The 19,631-nt window shown below is 41.8% G+C and overlaps 1 protein-coding gene across 7 annotated transcripts in view; it reads left to right on the plus strand.

The window, feature by feature from the left end:
• AGAP1 (ArfGAP with GTPase domain, ankyrin repeat and PH domain 1) overlaps nucleotides 1-19,631 on the plus strand; it is a 326,092-nt gene that overhangs the window by 93,563 nt on the left and 212,898 nt on the right. For all 7 annotated transcript variants that reach the window (XM_081203561.1, XM_081203562.1, XM_081203565.1 and 4 more), the window contains 2 exons: nucleotides 7,662-7,817; nucleotides 12,753-12,845. In XM_081203561.1, coding sequence (XP_081059687.1) covers nucleotides 7,662-7,817; nucleotides 12,753-12,845 — 249 coding nt within the window. The remainder of the gene's footprint in view (nucleotides 1-7,661; nucleotides 7,818-12,752; nucleotides 12,846-19,631) is intronic.

Here is a 19,631-nt window from a genome sequence, read left to right on the forward strand (position 1 = left end):
CGTTACTTCTGGGTTTCGCCGCTTGCGCATTCGCAGACAGTCAAAATGACGTCATGCGCGGAAGCGGCAAATCGCGACCCGCAGACGCGGGTTGCGTTCGCTTCAGGATGCGAACGGGGCTCCGGAACGGATCCCATTCGTATTCAGAGGTACCATTGTATAGGGTAAGAAGGGCATCTTGTATTAGGCTCAAATAGTGTAGGGGTATATACATTAAAAAACCAACCAACCGCCACACAACAATGCCTTGTTTTAGAGCCACATAAAATCAATGCAGATATTGGAGCATCGGTGTAATATACTCTTCCTCACAATCCTTTTACAGGAGACACTTGGCCTATTCACCTGAAGTTGGTGAGCAGCTTACATGCATCCTCAAAAAGCATCTTATGAGGCCACTTCACCCAGTTACCAGACACTGTTGTTACCAGCCATTAGGCTGTGCACATATCTCCCTTTGCGAAATCACTTATGCAGCCTAAAGTGTCTATGTCTTTGTGTATAGTTGGAAACAGAGCACGGCCACCTGCCAGCTTACCTGAGGGCCATTTACTCATTGCATGCAACTAACATTTGAAAGCTTTGTTGAACATTAAGAAGTTTCAAATATGAATAAAACATTTTTAAAGCCATGGTAAGGAACCTGTGGACTTGCAGGTGGCAGTTGGAGTCCAGCAAGATCTGGATTTCCCACACGTTCCTCCCTTCTCCTGCTTTACAAGTTATAAGACCACATCAGAACAGGTTTATCGGACAACAATGCTTTGGGAGGTATGCTCTATTGGAACAGTGATCCCAGGATTAGAAGTCCCAGGTGTCCCTCTAATAATGTATGTTTTATGTTCATTGTTTCCTTAGTGAGAAAACAAGCATATTGTGTTAGATTCTCAAAATCCTTGGCCAACAGCAAATGTTTATAGATACTGTACTTTCCCAGTTTCCACAATGATGGAAGCTGCTACTACCCAGTAACTATAATAGCAGTGGGGATTTTGCGGGGAAATGTTCCCCAATGGAACCAGGGTGGGGCAGTACTTAATTCAGAAGTAGCATTTTTAAAAAAACAAACAAACGCAACAAACGAATCCAAGCTCTTTAGCAAATACCAGTTTTGTGAAGCTTGGGGAATCCTTCCATTCCTTGAAGGGGATATCCCTCAGCTGTATTAGAGTGCTCTAATTTAACTCCTAGTCTGGAGAACTTTCAAAGGAGGAATCTGTGCAAGATACTAGGCAGGATTGTCATGTTCCACAAAACAGTTTTGCTCTAAACTCTCAGTGACACAAGATTAAAAGAATGAGGGAGGTGCTTCAAGCAGGCAACCCAAGATAGAGTGTGCAGTACACTAAACAATGGGTTCTAAGGATCAAACGCGGGGGACGGGGGATGGGACACACACACATTTTTGGATGGCCCTGCTGGCCAGCCAACATTTGTGATGGTCAAGACCATGCTCATCTCTGAATAGGGAAATGTGAGATCCTGTGTGATGTCATGCTGAATTTAAGAGATACTTGAAGTGCTAGCACAATGCAAATGCCAGGGCTAATCCTCCACTCGTGAGAAAAGGCAGACTTTATAACATGTGCCACTTCTGTGGGGCTAAAAGTGTTTCCAAACGATTTGTCACACGGATGAGCTCCATCCCTCTTCCCAAGCTTAAAGGTGCAAAGGGGAAACACCTGCAGTTGTGCTGGGCTTTTGTAGTGTTTGAAGCACCTATCAAGCCGATCCAGCCATTGTTCAAGCTCTGGAAGGATACGGAGGATTGTCCCAGCACTTGTGCTGTACTTCTGAGGTATTCTGAGTGGAGGAGAAGAGTTGGGGCTTATCAGTATTTATATTACACTTTTTAATGTTCTTAGAGCATTTCTGAAACACAATGCGAAATAGCTATTTCCTCATACCTCTTTGCAGTTTCTCATGTTTGCCAGAGGAAGATGGGACACACATAGTATTATGTGGATTTTGGACAAGTTTGTCAAGATATTGCAGATTTATAATCAGAACGTATACCTCCTTTAACCTTTTCTACTAAAATAAAACTCATTTTCCTAGTATGCATCCTTATGTATCCAAAATGGCACTGCCTGCACATAAGAAGGATGTATTAGAGGACTCAGAGATGCCCCAACATTTGCAGGGGGAAAACTATGGAGTCGGAGAAATTTAGAGCATGCTCAGTTTGGAAAGCTGTTATACTGGAAAACTCTGGGAGTGGGAGTGGAATGAAAGAGGTTAGGCTGGCTGGCTGAAACCTTAAACTCCTTACTACAGAATTTTGTTGCCAGTCCAACTTCTGTCTTTCAGAAGAAGCTGTGTTGGGGAGGGGCAGCCCAAATTGACTTGAGACTCTGGTGCTGGAAGAAGGGGTTAGTCCTTTACGTCCAGTGAACCTTTCCTAAACTAAAACTTCCCCCAAATTTCTGTTTGCCTATTAGGGAAAACTTACAGGAAAGTAGCAGGTAGGACACGGATTAACTCCCTTACAGTTCTGATCTAATTTGCTCCCTCCCCAGCTGCTTTTCTCTTAAATATTGAGACAATAGTTCCTGCCATGGATTTCCAGTATTTTGTCTGTTTTAGTCTTAGGTATTATACATGGCCATGTGAAGTTATGGAAAATATTTTTTATAGATGCCCTAATAGCAGCCTTGTGTTGACCTTCCATTAATCTTATCAAAGATCAATGGTCTGCCTAGAGGTCCTTGCATCAGATGCATAAGGATTAAACACAGTAAGAATTGTAAATACACTGCCACTCCTCTGTCAGCCTGTGTGGCTTTTTTGTATCTAAAGGCTACTGCATGTAATAAGTGGCTAGGGTGAAATGCCATGTGGTATCCACACTGTGCAAATTTGTTGGGTACATACTGAATATTTTTTCCTCCAATGTGTACCTTTTTGTTTTTATTTATATCTGCTGTAGAAGACTGTTGTGCCCATTCCAAGAGTCAAATGTCCAACCAGAAACAAACTTATTCTTTCCTATAATTAATATGTGTTGAAAATCAGTGTTCTCAAGAAAATAATATTACAACTCATACTCTTCCATTCAGGACTTACTCAGTATTCTATGTAGTGTCCAGAAGGAATACACCTTGTGAATGATTCTAGACCTCAAATAGTTCTCTATATACTGTTTTGCCCATCACACAGAAAATTTCTTCACACCAATCTCTTCCATGGTATCTGGATGATCTACTGATCAGTCCACTCAGCTTCCAACAGGGACTTAAGAATGTGTACTTTTCCTCATGCCTTCAGTTGCATGACTTAATTAGCAACAAAGAAAAGTGTTTCTGCTTATTATTCTGCAAAGAAAACATCTAGGAGGGAACACGGCATGTGGAGAGAGTGTTTCTGTTCCTGGACAGGCAACAAAAGATTCAGTAGCTAATCATCACAGTGCTGATGTATTTTCACACCAGCCTAATGAGGAGCACCACTATCAGATGTCCTGCCAGGATGTGATTCTGTGGATGAGGTTCTGCAAACAAGCCTCTTCAGAGATGTTATGTTTCCTGTCTCAAGCCTGGATAACTCAGCAGCTCCATCTACCAGGAATTCTACTAATGACTGAACCAAGGCCTCATGTAAGAGAGATTTTTCCTCTCAGGCACGTCCCCTAGTTACTATGAAGCCTCCTTGAATGAAGGGCTAATTACCAAAACACACAGGTTCAGTGGATGTGGTCAAAGACAAAGTGACTGGAGCTTTGAATCCCATGATTGGTGCTGTGAGTGTTCAAAGGGTGGAGACAACTCATCAGCAAAGGTATGCATTGCAGAAGTCCAAAGAAACCGGCCAAACTTTGCCCCTGGCACAATATGGGGCAGGGGCACAAATGCAATAGTGTGCTGTCTCAGTAGGAATAGTTCCTGTGATTTCCCATCAAATCTGTATTTGTAACACAGAGTGGGCAGATATTTCTCTTCATTCAGATGTCTCTAGACCTGTGGGCAAATACCCTGGATAATAATTGACCAAGGGAAATGGAATACACTTATTCTCTTATCAGACTCATTCACAGAGTCAAACAGAAGATTTAGGAGGGGAGCTTACTCTTATCACCTTGTACTTGCCCATTAGAGGTGCTCGTGCTCTTCAGATCTCTTCGGGTTGTCATCTCTCTCTCTCTCTCTCTCCAGCAATTTATTGGTAAAAAAACCAAACCAAAACAAAACAAAACCAAAAACAAAACCAATATTAAGACAAGACAAGTCAGTGTCATGTTAGAAATATTTAGCTTTTAAATAGCCTACGGTTAAAGTATATCATATTCCCCACGTATCCTAGAAATATTTGTATTAAACAATCAAGTATTAAAAGATCAAGTAGTAGTTAACATGTTTAATTTCTTATTTTAATCATCCCATTCGCCATCATTCTCCAAGTCAGATTCTTCGGTATCTGAAAGATGTATTGCCATGTGTCACTTCTGAACAACATCCTTAACAGCAGCAACTATTTCTTCATCAATGGGAGGTGTTGGATTCTGAGCCCCTGGTTTCAATTGTTTCCCTTTTCTGAACCGACTCATTAGAACATCTTCGGTGTCCTTTTCAACTGCACATCCTTCAGATTTTGGTTCAAATTGTGTTTGCCTTTGTCTCTTTCAATACTGCTTCTGCGCCCCCACATTTCTCAATTACTTCAAAAATCTTTAATTTTCTCCTGTCCTTCAGGTGGTCCTGTGTTAAGCCAGCCTTAGCAAATATCTTAGCAAAGAACTTCAGGATCTAAGCTGGTAGCAAAGCCAGTTTGGGACCTCATCCAATGTGACAGATATGTTTGAAGTTTCTGGAGTTCCCAATATATTATTTGCCTAGCTTATGTCTTCTGGATTTTCATTTCCAGTTTCTTATCTCAAGCGATGCTTGAGAAGCACAACATGAAGGAGATGAGACCCTACAGTTTGGTGATCTTGTACTTGGATGAGGATAAGATAATGGACAAGATGCCTCAGCGGCAGGAGCAATAACAACAACACTTCTAAACAACGTCATTTTCTCACAACTCAGGCTGCATTCTGTCCCACAACTTTTTAAGGTTGTCAACTCAGTAACCATTATGTCCCTTGATTACTATGATATGCCCTCCCAAGACCAAGACCTCAGCTGGGGCTACTGTATCTGAACATCAACAACTTTGCTTGTCTTCTCTTTCATAATACCGTATCTTTTTAAAGTCTTGAACTGAAAAACTCCAAGCAGTCTCCTGGACCTTTAAACGATTTTGTACTCTCAGATCTTATTTGGAATTCTTTGTCTATATCCATCCACAACACATTTTGTTGTACGCCCAGCCAGATTGCTAATTCTTGAGTCAACTTTTGGTCAATTCTTTCTTCTTGTGCCTCTGGGAGACCTTTGAAGCGTAAAATCATCTCTCTCTGGTGCATCTCCAGCAGAGCTATCTGGTCCAAAGTAGTTTCATATAATGTCACTAGATCCTTTATTTCTTCATTAGTTGTTTCTTGATTTTTCCTCGGCCCTTTATTTTCATTCACTAATTTCTTAGAAGTGTCTTCCTGCTTGTTGATTCTGCTCTTGAGGTCCTGGACTGATTTATATGTGTGTTTATGTTTGATTGTTAGATCTTTTATTTGTTCAGAAAGTTCTTTTATTAATTTAGCATTCTGCTCATTTTTGCTATCCATTGCCATTTAAGTTTTTGTCCATTTTTGCTATCATCTCTTTTATATCAAGCTTAAATATTTGAATCCTCTGGGATTATCTTCCCTCTTTCCTTTCCACATTGCTTTTACCTTTTTAATGCTAATAGTTGTGTGAGTTACTTTCTCATCCCCCTGTCCTAGCCCCCTGATATTTTCTTAGTTAGTCTTATATCTATTCTGCTTGAGTTTAAGGGTGTTCCCAGATTCAGAGCTGCGGGAAATCCCTTCCCCAGGGTGTCATTGGCAAAAGGATACTTCCTGATAACGTAAGAGGAGGTGCCTTCCCTGAACTAGACTGCCCATCCCAGAACCTCAGAATGGGAATTTGCTGTAAGGCTAAATTTTCTACTTTCCCTCTCTGTGTACACTGAATATGTTTTTATAATCTCATTTCAAAATGGTTTTAATCAAATCAAAGTAGGTGCTTACTTGGTCTTCTGCTCGCAGGTCTAGCTATACTCCATTTCCCCCCTTATACTAATAATTTCATCTTAACTTCAGCAGTTCTACCTGTTTAGTTAAGGCAGGGATGGGCAAATTTGCTGAAATATTCTCTCCAGGGGTGGGGAAGTTCATGGGTTGCATACCAGGGTGGGGTAGTGGTACACCTCAATGCAACCTTCAGGAATGGTAGACAGTTACCCAGCTGCTCCTTTTCCTTCGTTCTTGTGCATCCACTATTAATCCATATGGCACTGAAGTGTATTCCACAGTTGACTTTCTCCATGCACAAGTGCATGTGATGGTAGCTCATTCCCACAGGAGGCAGAGATGAGCACCAGCTTGGATGGCTTCAAAGAAGATTAAACAAATTCATGGAGGAGAGGGCTATTGAAAGCTACTGGCCTGGATGACTTTGCCTCTGCAGTTGGAGGCAGCAGTGCTTCTGAATACCAGTTGCTAGAAGCCACAGAAGGGAAGAGGGCTTTTGTGCTTCTATCCTGCTTGGTTTTGGTTAGCCACTGTGAGAACAGGGGGTGCTGGACTAGATGGGGCATTGGCCCCGTCCAGCAGGCTCTTCATGTTCTTATGTTCTTATTGCATTCAGATTGATCAGCTGAAGAGTAGTGCTTTGGAAGGACTGTGTGCCTTTTCAGCCTTGCAAACAAGGTGGCTGTGGGGGCTTTTGAATAGCAAAGCTGTTACTGTAGTATTTGTGGATGTCTTTTTATAAAAGGAGGACAAGAGCAAAAGGCTATACTCTAGTTATTGAATTTAGTTTGGCGATATAGTTGCTGCTAGATGAATGGAACTCTGAAATAGATTCTGTTGAAAAATCCTATGAATTAAGATCAGCTTGACAGCAGAACAAATTTTGTAACAGCTTTGGTCATCTTTGGATTGGTCCCTTAGTTGAAGCCACCTAGAATGTTGTTTTTCCTTCATCTAAAGAATCAGATATGGGTGATATGCTGAATGATCAAGAAAAATGTACTTTGGAAATGCTAAATTTTATTGTGTGTTTTTTTTTTTGGGGGGGGGGGTTACTTGAGATTGCTCAGTTTGGCTTGAAATCCTCTATCCCCACTCCACTCCATTTCCAGTGCAAACTGGCTAGTGGTTCTAGAATTCTGTGACCTCAGCTCCAGTCCACTATAGACATAGCACCACAAATTTTGGACAATATGACTGATTTGTAAACGTTGTATAGTGCTATGCATCAGAAACAATATGGACAATATTCAGCTAATAGAAAGGAGAGGTTAGCTTTACAGTTCTTAACCCGAGGTACTATTTCTGGGTTAGCGGAGTCTGTAACTTGAAGCATCTGTAACCTGAAGCGTTTGTAACCTGAAGCATCTGTAACCCGAGGTACCACTGTATTCCAGTTGTCTCTTCCAGTTAAGTTCCAAGAGTAAGAGAGATTGTGGTAATTTTTTATTTTTATTTTTTTAAACCTACTCTGCCTGCTAAAGATGAAATTAAACTTGTGAAGTAGCAATTGGCTTTCTTCCTGTAAAATGGATTTTAATCATTGCAGACCAGCAACGGAGGAGGGAGTTTAAGTGATTATTCCTCCTCTGTCCCATCTACTCCAAGCACCAGCCAGAAGGAGCTACGGATTGATGTTCCACCTACCACAAATACTCCAACTCCTGTTCGTAAACAGTCCAAGCGCCGGTCCAATCTTTTTACGGTAAGTGAACCAGGAGACAGAATGCTTGTCTATGTTAATTCATCATTGCTCCTTGATTTACTTCTCTAGTGTTATCTATGCTGACCAACTAGGCATTTGTTTTGATTCTTTAGCAGAACAATAGAGAACTTAGCTCTTGAAGTAGGGACATGGGTAAGCTATGGATAGGGTTCAGGGGCATTAGGCTTCCCTGGAATAGTGAAGGGTTTCTCAAAATGCTCTTTCTTCTGTAGTACAAACTGTGACAAAAGTAAGGCGTCAGTACTGCTGTCCTGCTCCTGATTCCACTCGTCTGCTTTCCCAGGCAGGAGCCGACAGGCCCTCTGCTGCACGTCCAGTAACCTTTCCCACACCATGGCACCCACCCATGGCTTGCCGCCTGAGGACTGTTCATGCAGGCACAGTTGCACTTGCTCTCCTTGTGCTCCATGGACGTTTCAGGTACAGTGGGCAGGATTATGTTAGAGAGTCTTTTCTGCTGTGGTGCCCAGAATGTGGAACTCTGTCCTAGTTGGTTTGCTTGGCTGATTTGCCAGTATTTCTCTCTTTGCCAGAAACAGTTTCTTTTTGATAAGCTTTTGATTTACTTGCTACGCTGCTGTTTGTGATTTGTTTGTTGACTCCTTTGTGGTGAACTGTCTGCTGCTTTTTGTAGGTTGGTTGTTGTTGGTTGATTATGGTTTAATTGATTTTTTTAGCTTGGAAGACGCCTTGAGCCCTTACATTGAAAATTGGTATGCAGTTTTGAATAAAGAAAATAAGTTTTGAGCTTATATTGAATTCCTTTTTCATGCTGTGTCTATTCCTTTAAGCAGTATAGTAATAAAGACAGAATAATCTTAAACACTTCAGCAATGAACTTATTTTGTTTGCTCCTTATGGTCAGAACTGACCCAGTGGCAGGTGTTATGGGTGGGGGGCTTCTCTCTGCATCTACCCTTTGGGAACTATACATTATGTGAGGATGCAGCAGCAGGCGGCCTTTTCTGCTATAGCACTCTCCCCTCATAATCTCGACAGGCACCAAGGTGGTATTATTTTTGGTGACAAATTGTATGTGCTGGTGTTTGAGTTGTGCTAATTATAGCTTGGAATGGGATCTGCCTAATAGTCTGCTGTATATTTTAGTTTAATTCTAATTTTAGAATTTCTTGTTGTAGAGTTTGTTTAATTTTATGAGTTGTTGTATATCATGGATTGGTACTGTAAACTGTCCTGTGGTCAGTCTGGACAAAAGGTGGGTTAGAAATAAAGCTAACAAATAAACAGTTGGTTTCAATGTTGATTGTGATTTTATGTTGTTATATTCACTGTTGTTTTACAGAATATGTGCCCTGACCTAAGATCAATGGATATAGGGTGGGAGATGAATATTTTTAATGAATTAATAAATACTACAATGTTAGGCTTTCTAGGAAAAGTGGAATGTACTGGAATGTGCACACATTAGCTTAATGGTGATGTGACTCTGCTATGTTGTGAGATTGTTAGATAATGTTTTCCTCCACTAGATGTCAGTGTCAGTCAAGGAACAGACTGTAGAACAGGCGAACTTGAAATGGTCTCTAGAAAGACCATTTGGATTTGTATGCAGAAATTACAGCTTCTTCTTCTGCTCATATTTTGTTTAGGATCCTGATGTGAAGATGTGCATATTTTAAAATTGAAGGCAATGGATTAAAATGGAAGGGTTAAGCACACAGAGTTGTATCTAGTCTTCCCAAGAGCACTGTTCCAGACGGGGAAGCTCTGCTGGAAGAAGCTGGGATGGCCATTGTCTCCCATTTCCCCACTGTCACCAGAGCCCCCAGGAGGGCTGGGAGATGTTGCCAGGGGAAGGGAAAACCGGTGACTATCGCCTCTGCTTTGCCATTCCTTCTGCTAGTAGGAGCCTCTTTTCATGCAGGGACACTTCTAGATCCAGCCCATTCATACGGTTTTTCACAAGGAATATACAGTACAAAGAACAAAAACTTACTTCATTGGTTCTAAATTTAATCCATAAAGCCACTACTAATAGACCTCTATTCATTGGAAGTAAAACTGGCTGGCAGAGATAGATTCATTTACTTGTTTATTTTAAGTACAGTACTGCAGAAATAATTGGATGCTCTAATATTTTTACATACAACTACAAAATTGAAAATGGGATTTTTGTAGTTCCAAGAAGAGAAACACATCATGATTGATCAGATAATGTAAAAACTGATAATACTAACTAACTAGTTGTTAGTTTCATTTACAGAGGGCATTCTCCACATAGAAAATCCATGATAGATTATGCTGTGTTGTAAGTGCCCCATAACAAAACAACAAATATGCTAGAAATTAGATAGAAACTTACAACAAATTGATCTTTAAAAATATTGTTTCTACAAGGATGCTGATACATTAGTGTTCATCATAAATGATGCTGTATTTCATACTCTTTCACTTGAATTAAAGGATGGTAGCAGTGGCCATTTCTGTAATGAATAAAACTTTCTACGACTAAAACTTCCTTCCCAGATGCTCAGATTGTTGCATGACACACTTTTGTGGACTGAAGGAGAAACTCAGCCTGAGCATCTGCAAGGTTTATCATATTTTGTGAAATTAGTTTTATAATACATAAGAAATCCCACATATTATTGTGGCTATATAATCAGTAGTGTGATTTCTCTGAAGAAATTTAATTTGTGCGCAGCTTTTTATGATATAAGGTATTTGGTATTTTTTTAGGTCTATTGTTCAAAGTACGCAGATATAGGTCATTGTTGACCAAGCCACCTAATCTTAATTACCCTTGGAAGATAAATAATATTTACTGTAAGCCAAATGAGTACCCATCTCAAAGTAAGGCTTATTTGTTTAGTAAACAAAAGCGCAGGTCATTTTAATGAAAATTTCGCTTCACTGAGCAATGGATTTCTGCATCTCATTATATGCAGAATATTATATATTATATATGGTATGGTTGTGTCTTTAGGTAAAACTATTATAAACAAATTGTTCTTTCCCAGTTTTTTAAAAAAATAAGAAGTAGCAGTAGTCCATTAAGAATGTGTTCATACCTATTTCCTGGTTTTGAATGTGAGCCATATGTAGTTGAAAAGAGGGGTAGGGGAATCTACTTGCCCTCAAATATGTGAAATTACAGGATCTATTAGTAGCATAGATATTCTAAAAGTGCTAAAAGATCTTGAATGTGGGCTGCATAAGATATATGGTGTTGGAGAAAACTAGAGCAGGCTAAAGCAGGTTTTTTGTGCCTGATGGGACTAATTTTATTTTTTTAATAATAAAATATATTTCTGTTAAAACATTTAAAGTGGTTCACAAGCAAAATTCCCCAGCAAAAAATGTACAAACAGGAGCTGTTCCTAGCCAACTATTATGGATTTAGGGAAGGATATCCAGAAGGACTGAGGAAAAGCTGTGAGAAGCATGCAAATGTTGGAGAAAAAATTAGCCTGCTCTCGAACTTGAGAGAAGCGGGGACTTTGGCATGTAGTTGAGGGTGTGGTAAACTCAAGAGCTTTTACTGAGGCCATAACTCAGCAACAGGGAGTATGAGGTTCACCACATGGTGTTGGACTCCAACTCTGATCTGTCACAGACAGAATGGTCAACACAGTAAGGGATATGGGAAGTTGCAATCCTGAAGGACCACATGTTCCCCTTACCTACTCTACCTGGCTAGCCGTACAAGTGAGTCAGGTTGGGAGAATGCAAGCTACCCCCTTTTAGGCCATCCAAATAGTATGAACTTATATCAAAACACTGTATACTTCTCCTGTTCCCTGAACTATACATATTTTGTTTTTCACATGCACTTAATTCTATGATGGTTATTCTTTGAAATTCTGTGGTCTGAAATTTTAGTTTTCTTCTTCCATTCCTTAAAATACAAAAAGTAGTTGTGACTGATACCCTTATTTTAATTTGCATTCCAAATTTAAACGTTTTAGACAACTCAGTAATGCATTGTAGATAAGCAGCATGATTTCACATCACTTGGTTTTTATTAGCATTCAGTTGTGGCACTGGACATCACCAGTATGTTCACTTCATATATCATCTATGATTTGAAAAGCGCATGAAAATGTTTCCCCATTTTCAATATTGCGTGAGTAATGTTCCCACTGAAAAGTAATGGAGTGAAGTTGTCACTTGTCAGCATAGTTATTAAGGGGGATGACTTTTAGGTCTTGCTCATAATAAAATAAATCTGTCACATGTAGATTTACTTATCTCACAATAAAGGAGGAGGGTAGGAAGTTCTATTTAAATAAGATTGTGTGTATTTGTCCCACAGCTGTGTGAAAGCAAGGAAGATGATTCTTACCCCGTGAAATGCTTTAAAATAGACAGTACTTTTGTTTTGTTTTTGTTCTGTTTTTAAATTAACTAAGATAAAGTAGCCGTTTGTTTTTAAAGGAAAGCTTTATTGTATCTTATCCATTGATCTTTATAGTGAGAGAGGTATGCAGATAAGAATGATTAGCATTTGCCACTTTTATGCTTCTCAAAGCAGCTTGGTTTTCCAAGCATTGTTGGTTTGACTTTGATGCTATCATTCGAAAGTAGTAAAAGAGGAAATTTAATGAAATTTAATTCCAATCAAGGTAATCCATAAAATTACACTGCTGAGTAGTTAATAGCCTTTTAAAATCCCATCAGATGATAATTAAGTATATACACTTGTATAAGGAGTTGCCTATGTAGAAAGGCACACAATTTCCTGTTAGCTTTTCTTGTGTCTGCATTGAATTCACAGGAGTTGCTGCTGAGCCCTTTAAAAGCTTAAATATTAATATGTAGGTAATATTTTAATTATGTCTTCTGATCTATCTTCTGGTGTGTTAAAACAACTTTAAATTTCAAATGTGAATATGGGAAAATATGTGAATTGGTGTTATTAATAACAGTGTTAACTTTGCTTTTACCTTGCAGTCTCGGAAAGGGAGCGACCCAGACAAAGAGAAGAAAGGATTGGAGAGCAGAGCAGATAGTATTGGAAGCGGTCGTGCAATCCCAATTAAACAGGTATATTCTTTTGTGTGTGTGCGTGTGTGTGTATGCACACAGGCCTACGCACACACACGTTTTCCTGTAGTTGGAGACACACCTCAGGTCTTAAACACCATGATGCTGGGCCTGTGTGCCAAGATTTGTTTGATGTGCTGTGGTGATGAATGTTGAAGTCACTCACTTGACATCAATTAGGAGAGGTTCCTATGTGTATTAAAATAGGATCATTAGAATAAGAAGAGGGAAAATGTGACAACAGGCCTAATGAAGTGCAGTCTGCTGGCCTGCATATGGAGCGTGCTTCTAGGCTGAGCTGGCTTCAAAGCCTGCCTTTGTAGAGAGGGCTTTGATTGGGCCGTTTGCTGCCAGTCGACAAGGGTAAATCAGATCGCTGTACAAGAGCCCCTTGTGATCACAGAAATAGCCTGATGTGGCCCTCATTTGCTATTGCAGAAAGACATCTGAACACTGTTCCAGGCTGGTTTGCAACAACTAGGCAATTAGTTGCGATAATCATAGCTGGTGTGTCAGCTGTGCACTCTTGTTTGTAATTTGCTAATGAAGGAATTGTAACTTCATTTAGACCTTGTTATATAGGAGAACATTTACAGTCATAGTATGTGGCCTTAATTAAACTTCCTCGTTACACTACAGGATTTGAAATTGAGGATTTGTTTTGGTTTGTTTGACTGGTGCAGGTTCACTTGAGTAGTGTGTGTGTGTGTGTGTGTGTAGAGAGAGAGAGCGAGAGCGCGAGAGAGCATATCTGTTACTAAACTTAGGACTCATAATTTTTGGCCTGTACATCAGTTCAACATATTTATGATACTTGGGTATTCTGAGGTTTTTTGGGCTTTGATAACTTGACCGTTGAAGTCAATGTCCTTGGTCCCCATTAACTTGCTCGGAAAGTTTCCCGTGGCAAAGAAGTTAGGTGGTGTGCCTTCTCATAAACATTTGCCATGTTTCCTTGATAATTTAGGTGATTTAACCTGTAATAACTTGTGGCCCTCCACATGTTGTTGGACTACAGCTTCCATCAGCCCCAGCCAGTGAGGTCAGTGGTCGAGAATGATGGGAGTTGTAGCCCAGCAAAATCTGGAGGGTCACAGGCTCCCTACCTTGGCTTTGCATCTTGATAGTAGAAAAATGCAAATATTCTGTGTGCCACTAATGATGTTACTAAAAACTATTTTTAATAATAATAATAATAATAATAATAATAATAATAATAATAATGTGATAGCAAAATATTTCAGAATATAATTTGTATAGGGATTTTTACAAATTAGCCTTCTTAGACTCAGTTTTTCTCAGGACACATGTGGGAAAGGCTAGAAATTAAAATATTGAAAATGGTTGAAGATTTATCAAAGGCTAAACACCCCCCCCCCATCATCTGCCCCTAAACTCATGTGTTGGAGGATAATTTTAAAGTTTCATTGGGGTCTGTGAAGTTGAACCTGGATAAAAGTTGCTATGTTACTTGTGTTTACACTAAGGCCAGAAAGTGCTTAGTAATCCCCATATTTCTATTTTCCCCTTAGGGGCGCAAAAATGTGGTTTATTGAATACCAGGCTTGCAATATATGTAGTAGTGATTTAAATTCTGAGTATGGCTTGGAGATTGCAGGATTTTTCAAGTCCAGCTAGAGAACAACTAATAGCCCAAACGCTGGAACAATAGTCAGCTGTTTGACACTGTTGCCAAAATCAGCACCAGTGTCTCCTATAAAGAGTGACTGAAATGCCACATTTCTATGTCAAGATTGCCTTTGTTGTGAATATTGCCCTTTCCCAGTATATTGGGAAACCCAAAATTAGGGAGTCAAGCACTGTTCTTTTCATCCCTGGCAAGAGCTTTGTGCTCAGATTGGCCCAACAGTCCTTCAGCATGGCTATCATCCTCTAAAACAGGGGTCCTCAAACTACGGCTCGTGGGCCAGATCCGGCCCGCCAGGGTCCTGAACCCACCCCACCTGGCAGTCGCTGCAGCTGCAGCAAGATGAACCTTTTCGGCCCGCCAAGCAGCACAAGGGGAAGCCAACAGCCACTGCGGCAGCGGCTCCAGTGAGAGCAAGATCGAGAAACAACCTCGCTGGGTGGGTAGGCGGCGCTTGGGCCCCCCAAGCCCGGCGCGGGTTGGCTGGGGTGAGGGAGTGGAGGCGGGGCGAGAGGCGAGCTGGCTGGCTAGGGTTGAGGTGAAGGAAGCAGCGCGGCCTCAAGCGAGGGCTGCTGTGGTGGCGGCGAAGCAGCAGCAGCAGAAGATACAGTCGGGGCTATGGCATGTTTGGGTTCTCTTCCCTCGCTGCTGGGCACACGGCTGGGGCCCAGGCGGGTGCGTGACAGCCGAAGGTGAGAGCCCTTCCTTCCCGTGCCGTCGTCCTCTCGCTGCCACCCACCTCCCTTCTGTTCCCTTCCCTGTCCAGCCCCCAACAGTGTCTGAGGGACAGTGAACTGGTCCCCTGTTTAAAGGGTTTGAGGACCCCTGCTCTAAAAAGAAGGTTTGGAGTGAGAACTTGTTTTTATTTCTAAAACGTCTGCTTCTGGGCCAGTAATCTCTCATAGCTCACACATTTTAAAATATATTTCATGTAGCAAAACAATTAGTATGGAAACTAAATAATATACTATCAATTGTAAAACAGCAGCAGGGAACTACAGGCTACATCTAGACACAGTAAGACTAACCCACCACTAGCTCGTGCTCAATTGTTTCTGAGAAAAAATGAATGCTTTCCAAAGTAGGAAAGTTTCAGCGGTTTTAACTGAAGGAAAGGAGAGAGCTTAGCAGGCAAGAATTCCTGGGCAAATAATTCCTAGTAGCTGCTTATTGGATCTCACATGGCTGGGCTGGGACAAAGCAGAGCCTCTTCTGCTTAACTTGAGGACATCCATACAGTGGTGCCTCGCAAGACGAAATTAATTCGTTCCGCAAGTCTCTTCGTCTTGCGAGTTTTTCGTCTTGCGATGCACGGTTTCCCATAGGAATGCATTGAAAATCAATTAATGCGTTCCTAGGGAAACCGCCTTCAGACCAGGTCCGGGGACAGTCTGTCCCCGGACCTCTTCTGAAGGCTGGGGGGGGGGACAAGGGCTTTTCTTCCCACCCCCAGCATTTTAAAAAAAACCCGGGACAGCAGAGGACTTCTCCGCTGTCCAGGCGATCTTAAAATGCTGGCGGGCGGCATTTTAAAATCGCCCCGGACAGCGGAGGACTTCTCCGCTGTCCGGGGCGATTTAAAAGCCCCTGGGAAGGCAGGCAGGGGGGACAAAGACTTTCGCACCCTGCCCGCCTTCAGAAGGTGTTCCCGCCCCCAGCCCCGCTTCGGAACAGCGTTCCGAAGTGGGGCGGCTGGGGCAGGTGTTCCCGCCCCCCCTCCCCGCTTCGGAACAGCGTTCCGAAGTGGGGCGGCTGGGGCAGCTGTTCCCGCCCCCCCTCCCCGCTTCGGAACAGCGTTCCGAAGTGGGGTGGCTGGGGCAGCTGTTCCCGCCCCCCTCCCCGCTTCGGAACAGCGTTCCGAAGTGGGGCGGCTGGGGCAGCTGTTCCCGCCCCCCCTCCCCGCTTCGGAACAGCGTTTTAAAATGCTGGGGGTCGGCAGCGAAGCGTTCGCTGCCGACCCCCAGCATTTTAAAATCTCCCCGGGACAGGGGGAGATTTTAAAATGCTGGGGGTCAGCAGCGAATGCCCGACCCCCAGCATTTTAAAATCTCCCCGGGACAGAGAAGTCTCTGCTGTCCCGGGGAGATTTTAAAATGCTGGGGGTCGGCAGCCCCCCAGCATTTTAAAATCTCCCCGGGACATGGGGAGATTTTAAAATGCTCCCGACTTCTCTGCTGTCCCGGGGAGATTTTAAAATGCTGGGGGTCGGCAGCTAACGCTTCGCTCCCGACCCCCAGCATTTTAAAATCTCCCCGGGACAGAGACTTCTCTGCCTTCCCTTGGAGATTTTAAAATGCTGGGGGTCGGCAGCGAACGCTTCGCTCCCGCCCGCCAGCATTTTAAGATTGCCCGGGGCAGGCGGGGGGGGGAGGGTAAGGCAGGCGGGGGGAGCAAAGACTTTTGCCCCCCGCCGGCCTTCAGAAGAGGTCCTCTTCTGAAGGCCGGCTGTGGGCGAAAGTCTTTGCTCCCGACCGCCAGCATTTCCCTATGGGCTTTCGTCTTGCGATGCAAGCCCATAGGGAAATTCGTCTTGCGAAGCGCCTCCAAAACAGAAAACCCTTTCGTCTTGCGGGTTTTCCGTCTTGCGAGGCATTCGTCTTGCGGGGTACCACTGTACCTCCATTTGATTATTGTAGTTGTTACTACAAATGTTTCTGTCTGCTATGTGTTTTCTAAATTGTGCTTTTTGGTACTGTTGGCCTTGTCATCTTTTTTTACTAACATTTCCATACTATTCCTGATGTTCAGTCCATGAGTGCTGTTGCTCACATAATCAAAACTGTATCCCCATTGCCCAAGAGTGAGCTCTGAGGCTGCTTGGGACACCCTTCCACTAAGGCTTGCAGAAGTCCAAACATTCCTTAGGCAGAAATTCTAAGACAGCCCAGAGAAGACTGTGACTGTTTAGTGCTAGAGATGGAAGGGAAACCTGCTGGGAGGAGAATGGAAGGGAGTTGTTGAGATTCTGAGTAAAGAGCTTGCTCTCCCAAGGGCAGCATTTTGTTGCCAATCCAAACTGTATCATTTATTAACATCTTATTTATCCTCTGTTGCTGTTTTATTTTGTTAGAGTATTTTTTTTCCATAGCAAGCACTATATTTCAACAAAATCAAAGTAAAATTGCGGAAATTTCATGTTGTGAAACACTTTTCTTTCCTTGGGCATTTACTCATACTTGGTTTTCATAACATCTAATAACAGTGGAGATACATAAACACACACACACACACACACACACACACACACACAGTATCTATAATGTGACGGGGGTCCCGTACTCCCTTCTGCTGCTGTGTACATAATAAAGGGGTACTAGTTATTGAAGAGGTGTTTTGTGTTTTCATTCCCTTTACTATTTTTTATTTTATTTTATTGGTACTGTTCTGTTCTATTAACTAGCTTCTTTGCTAATGATAGTTGCCAGATTTTATTGTACCATGAAGACAGCATGGCATCCTTCAACAGTTTCCAATATCTGGCTATCATTAGTCTTGCTGCTACCAATAATTGTCCAGTAAGGTGTTTATAATGCAGGTCCATAATATCTCTCAAATAAAGGTTGGGTAGTGCCAACTCTGGACATTTAATAACCTGCCCCATTATTATTTTAACCCCCACAAAGCATGTTCATCATATATGCTGATGCTGAAAAGAAAAAGATGTGCTGCTGAACTGAGTTGCCATCGAGCTGTTTGCCGTGAGACCAAGAGATTCTTCCTGCTAAGCCACCACCAAATGTTGCACACTCTTCTACCTGCTACCTGCCCCTATTAAATCTTCTACAATGTGTGGTTTTTGTTAGTTGATATATTTAAAATATTTTTAAGTTTGCTGCCTTCGTGGTTATATATGCGGATCTCAACATTTTTAATTACTTGACCAAGAAAAACGTATGTGGTTTTAATTTATCTAGGGCTGTGAATAGAATGATTACATGTGACTATGTAAATTGAAAAGAAATGTGATTCACGTTTGTGAAGACATATATAATTACTGGTACATATAGGAGTGTTCGTATAAACATATTCCTCACAAAATACGATCATTAAAATATGCTTTCCTGCAGCAGTGCTGCCAAATAAGAGGGCTATGTTTGAAATTGTTGTGAATCTTTGCGTTCCCTGTTTCCACCCCTCTGTCTAGCTGCAGATGCACAAAAAATAATTTAACATCAAGTCAGCTATAAAACTGCTCCGATGCTTTTCAGTAAGTTACAACTAGTACATGAAATTTCATGAACAAAATTACTCTTACTGTAATGTTATATAGCATAACCTTGACTAAATAAACGGTAGCTTCTTCCCAGTACCAGAATGTTAACAGTTCTGTATAGCCAGGGCTGGAAACATATTTTTCAAAATTCCAGACACTAAGTATTTGTGGGTCAGGGTTCTAGGAGTCTACCCACACACTGCAGAGAATAGTCATATATGTCAGTGAGATAGATTTAGTGTAAGTGGGCAGTAGACAAGACTTTATGCTACTAACCAATCTGGTTACCTGTCTAAAGCCACAGCATTTTCTCTTTTAAAAAAGTATCAGGAGAGGTGAATGTTGCAGTGAAGTCTACTGTGATAGGGCTGTGACCATCTTTTTATCCAGGCAAGTGTTGTACATAAAAACTAAATCTTAATTTCAATTGATGGTTTGAAAACAAAATAGCGCTCGTCACAGTTTGTGTAATTTTCTAATCTGAGACCTTGTCTGATTTGAGCCAATGGCTGGATGCAGTTTGAAAGTTGATTGGGGTATATATTCAAGGCAGAATTGAGTGTTCCATAAAAGCTCCCGAAATTTGGTTGTTGCCCTCCGTCTTGTCATGGGAGACAATGGAGGAGTAAGCCTTTTGGAGTGAAGTCAAACTGTTGGAAGGTTTCAGCGTCTGCTGTGATTTTATGCAGAAGAGACATGTTTTGTTGCAGCTGGGGCAGATGAAGGCAACTGGTTGTTCTGCTGCAGCTGCACCATGATGTTCCTTCTCTCTGCACTCCTCCCAACAGTCATTCCTCCTCTGGTCATTACAGATGCATAACCTGTCTGTCTGTCTCCAGGCACTGGGGTCGTCTGCTAGGGATTCCCACATGGCAGGATGTTGCCAGCCTTCATGTTACATTTGTAGACATCTTTGTAACACGGA

Source organism: Podarcis bocagei (genome assembly GCF_964188305.1).
Source record: "Podarcis bocagei genome assembly, chromosome: 1".
Classification (NCBI taxonomy): Eukaryota; Metazoa; Chordata; class Lepidosauria; order Squamata; family Lacertidae; genus Podarcis; species Podarcis bocagei.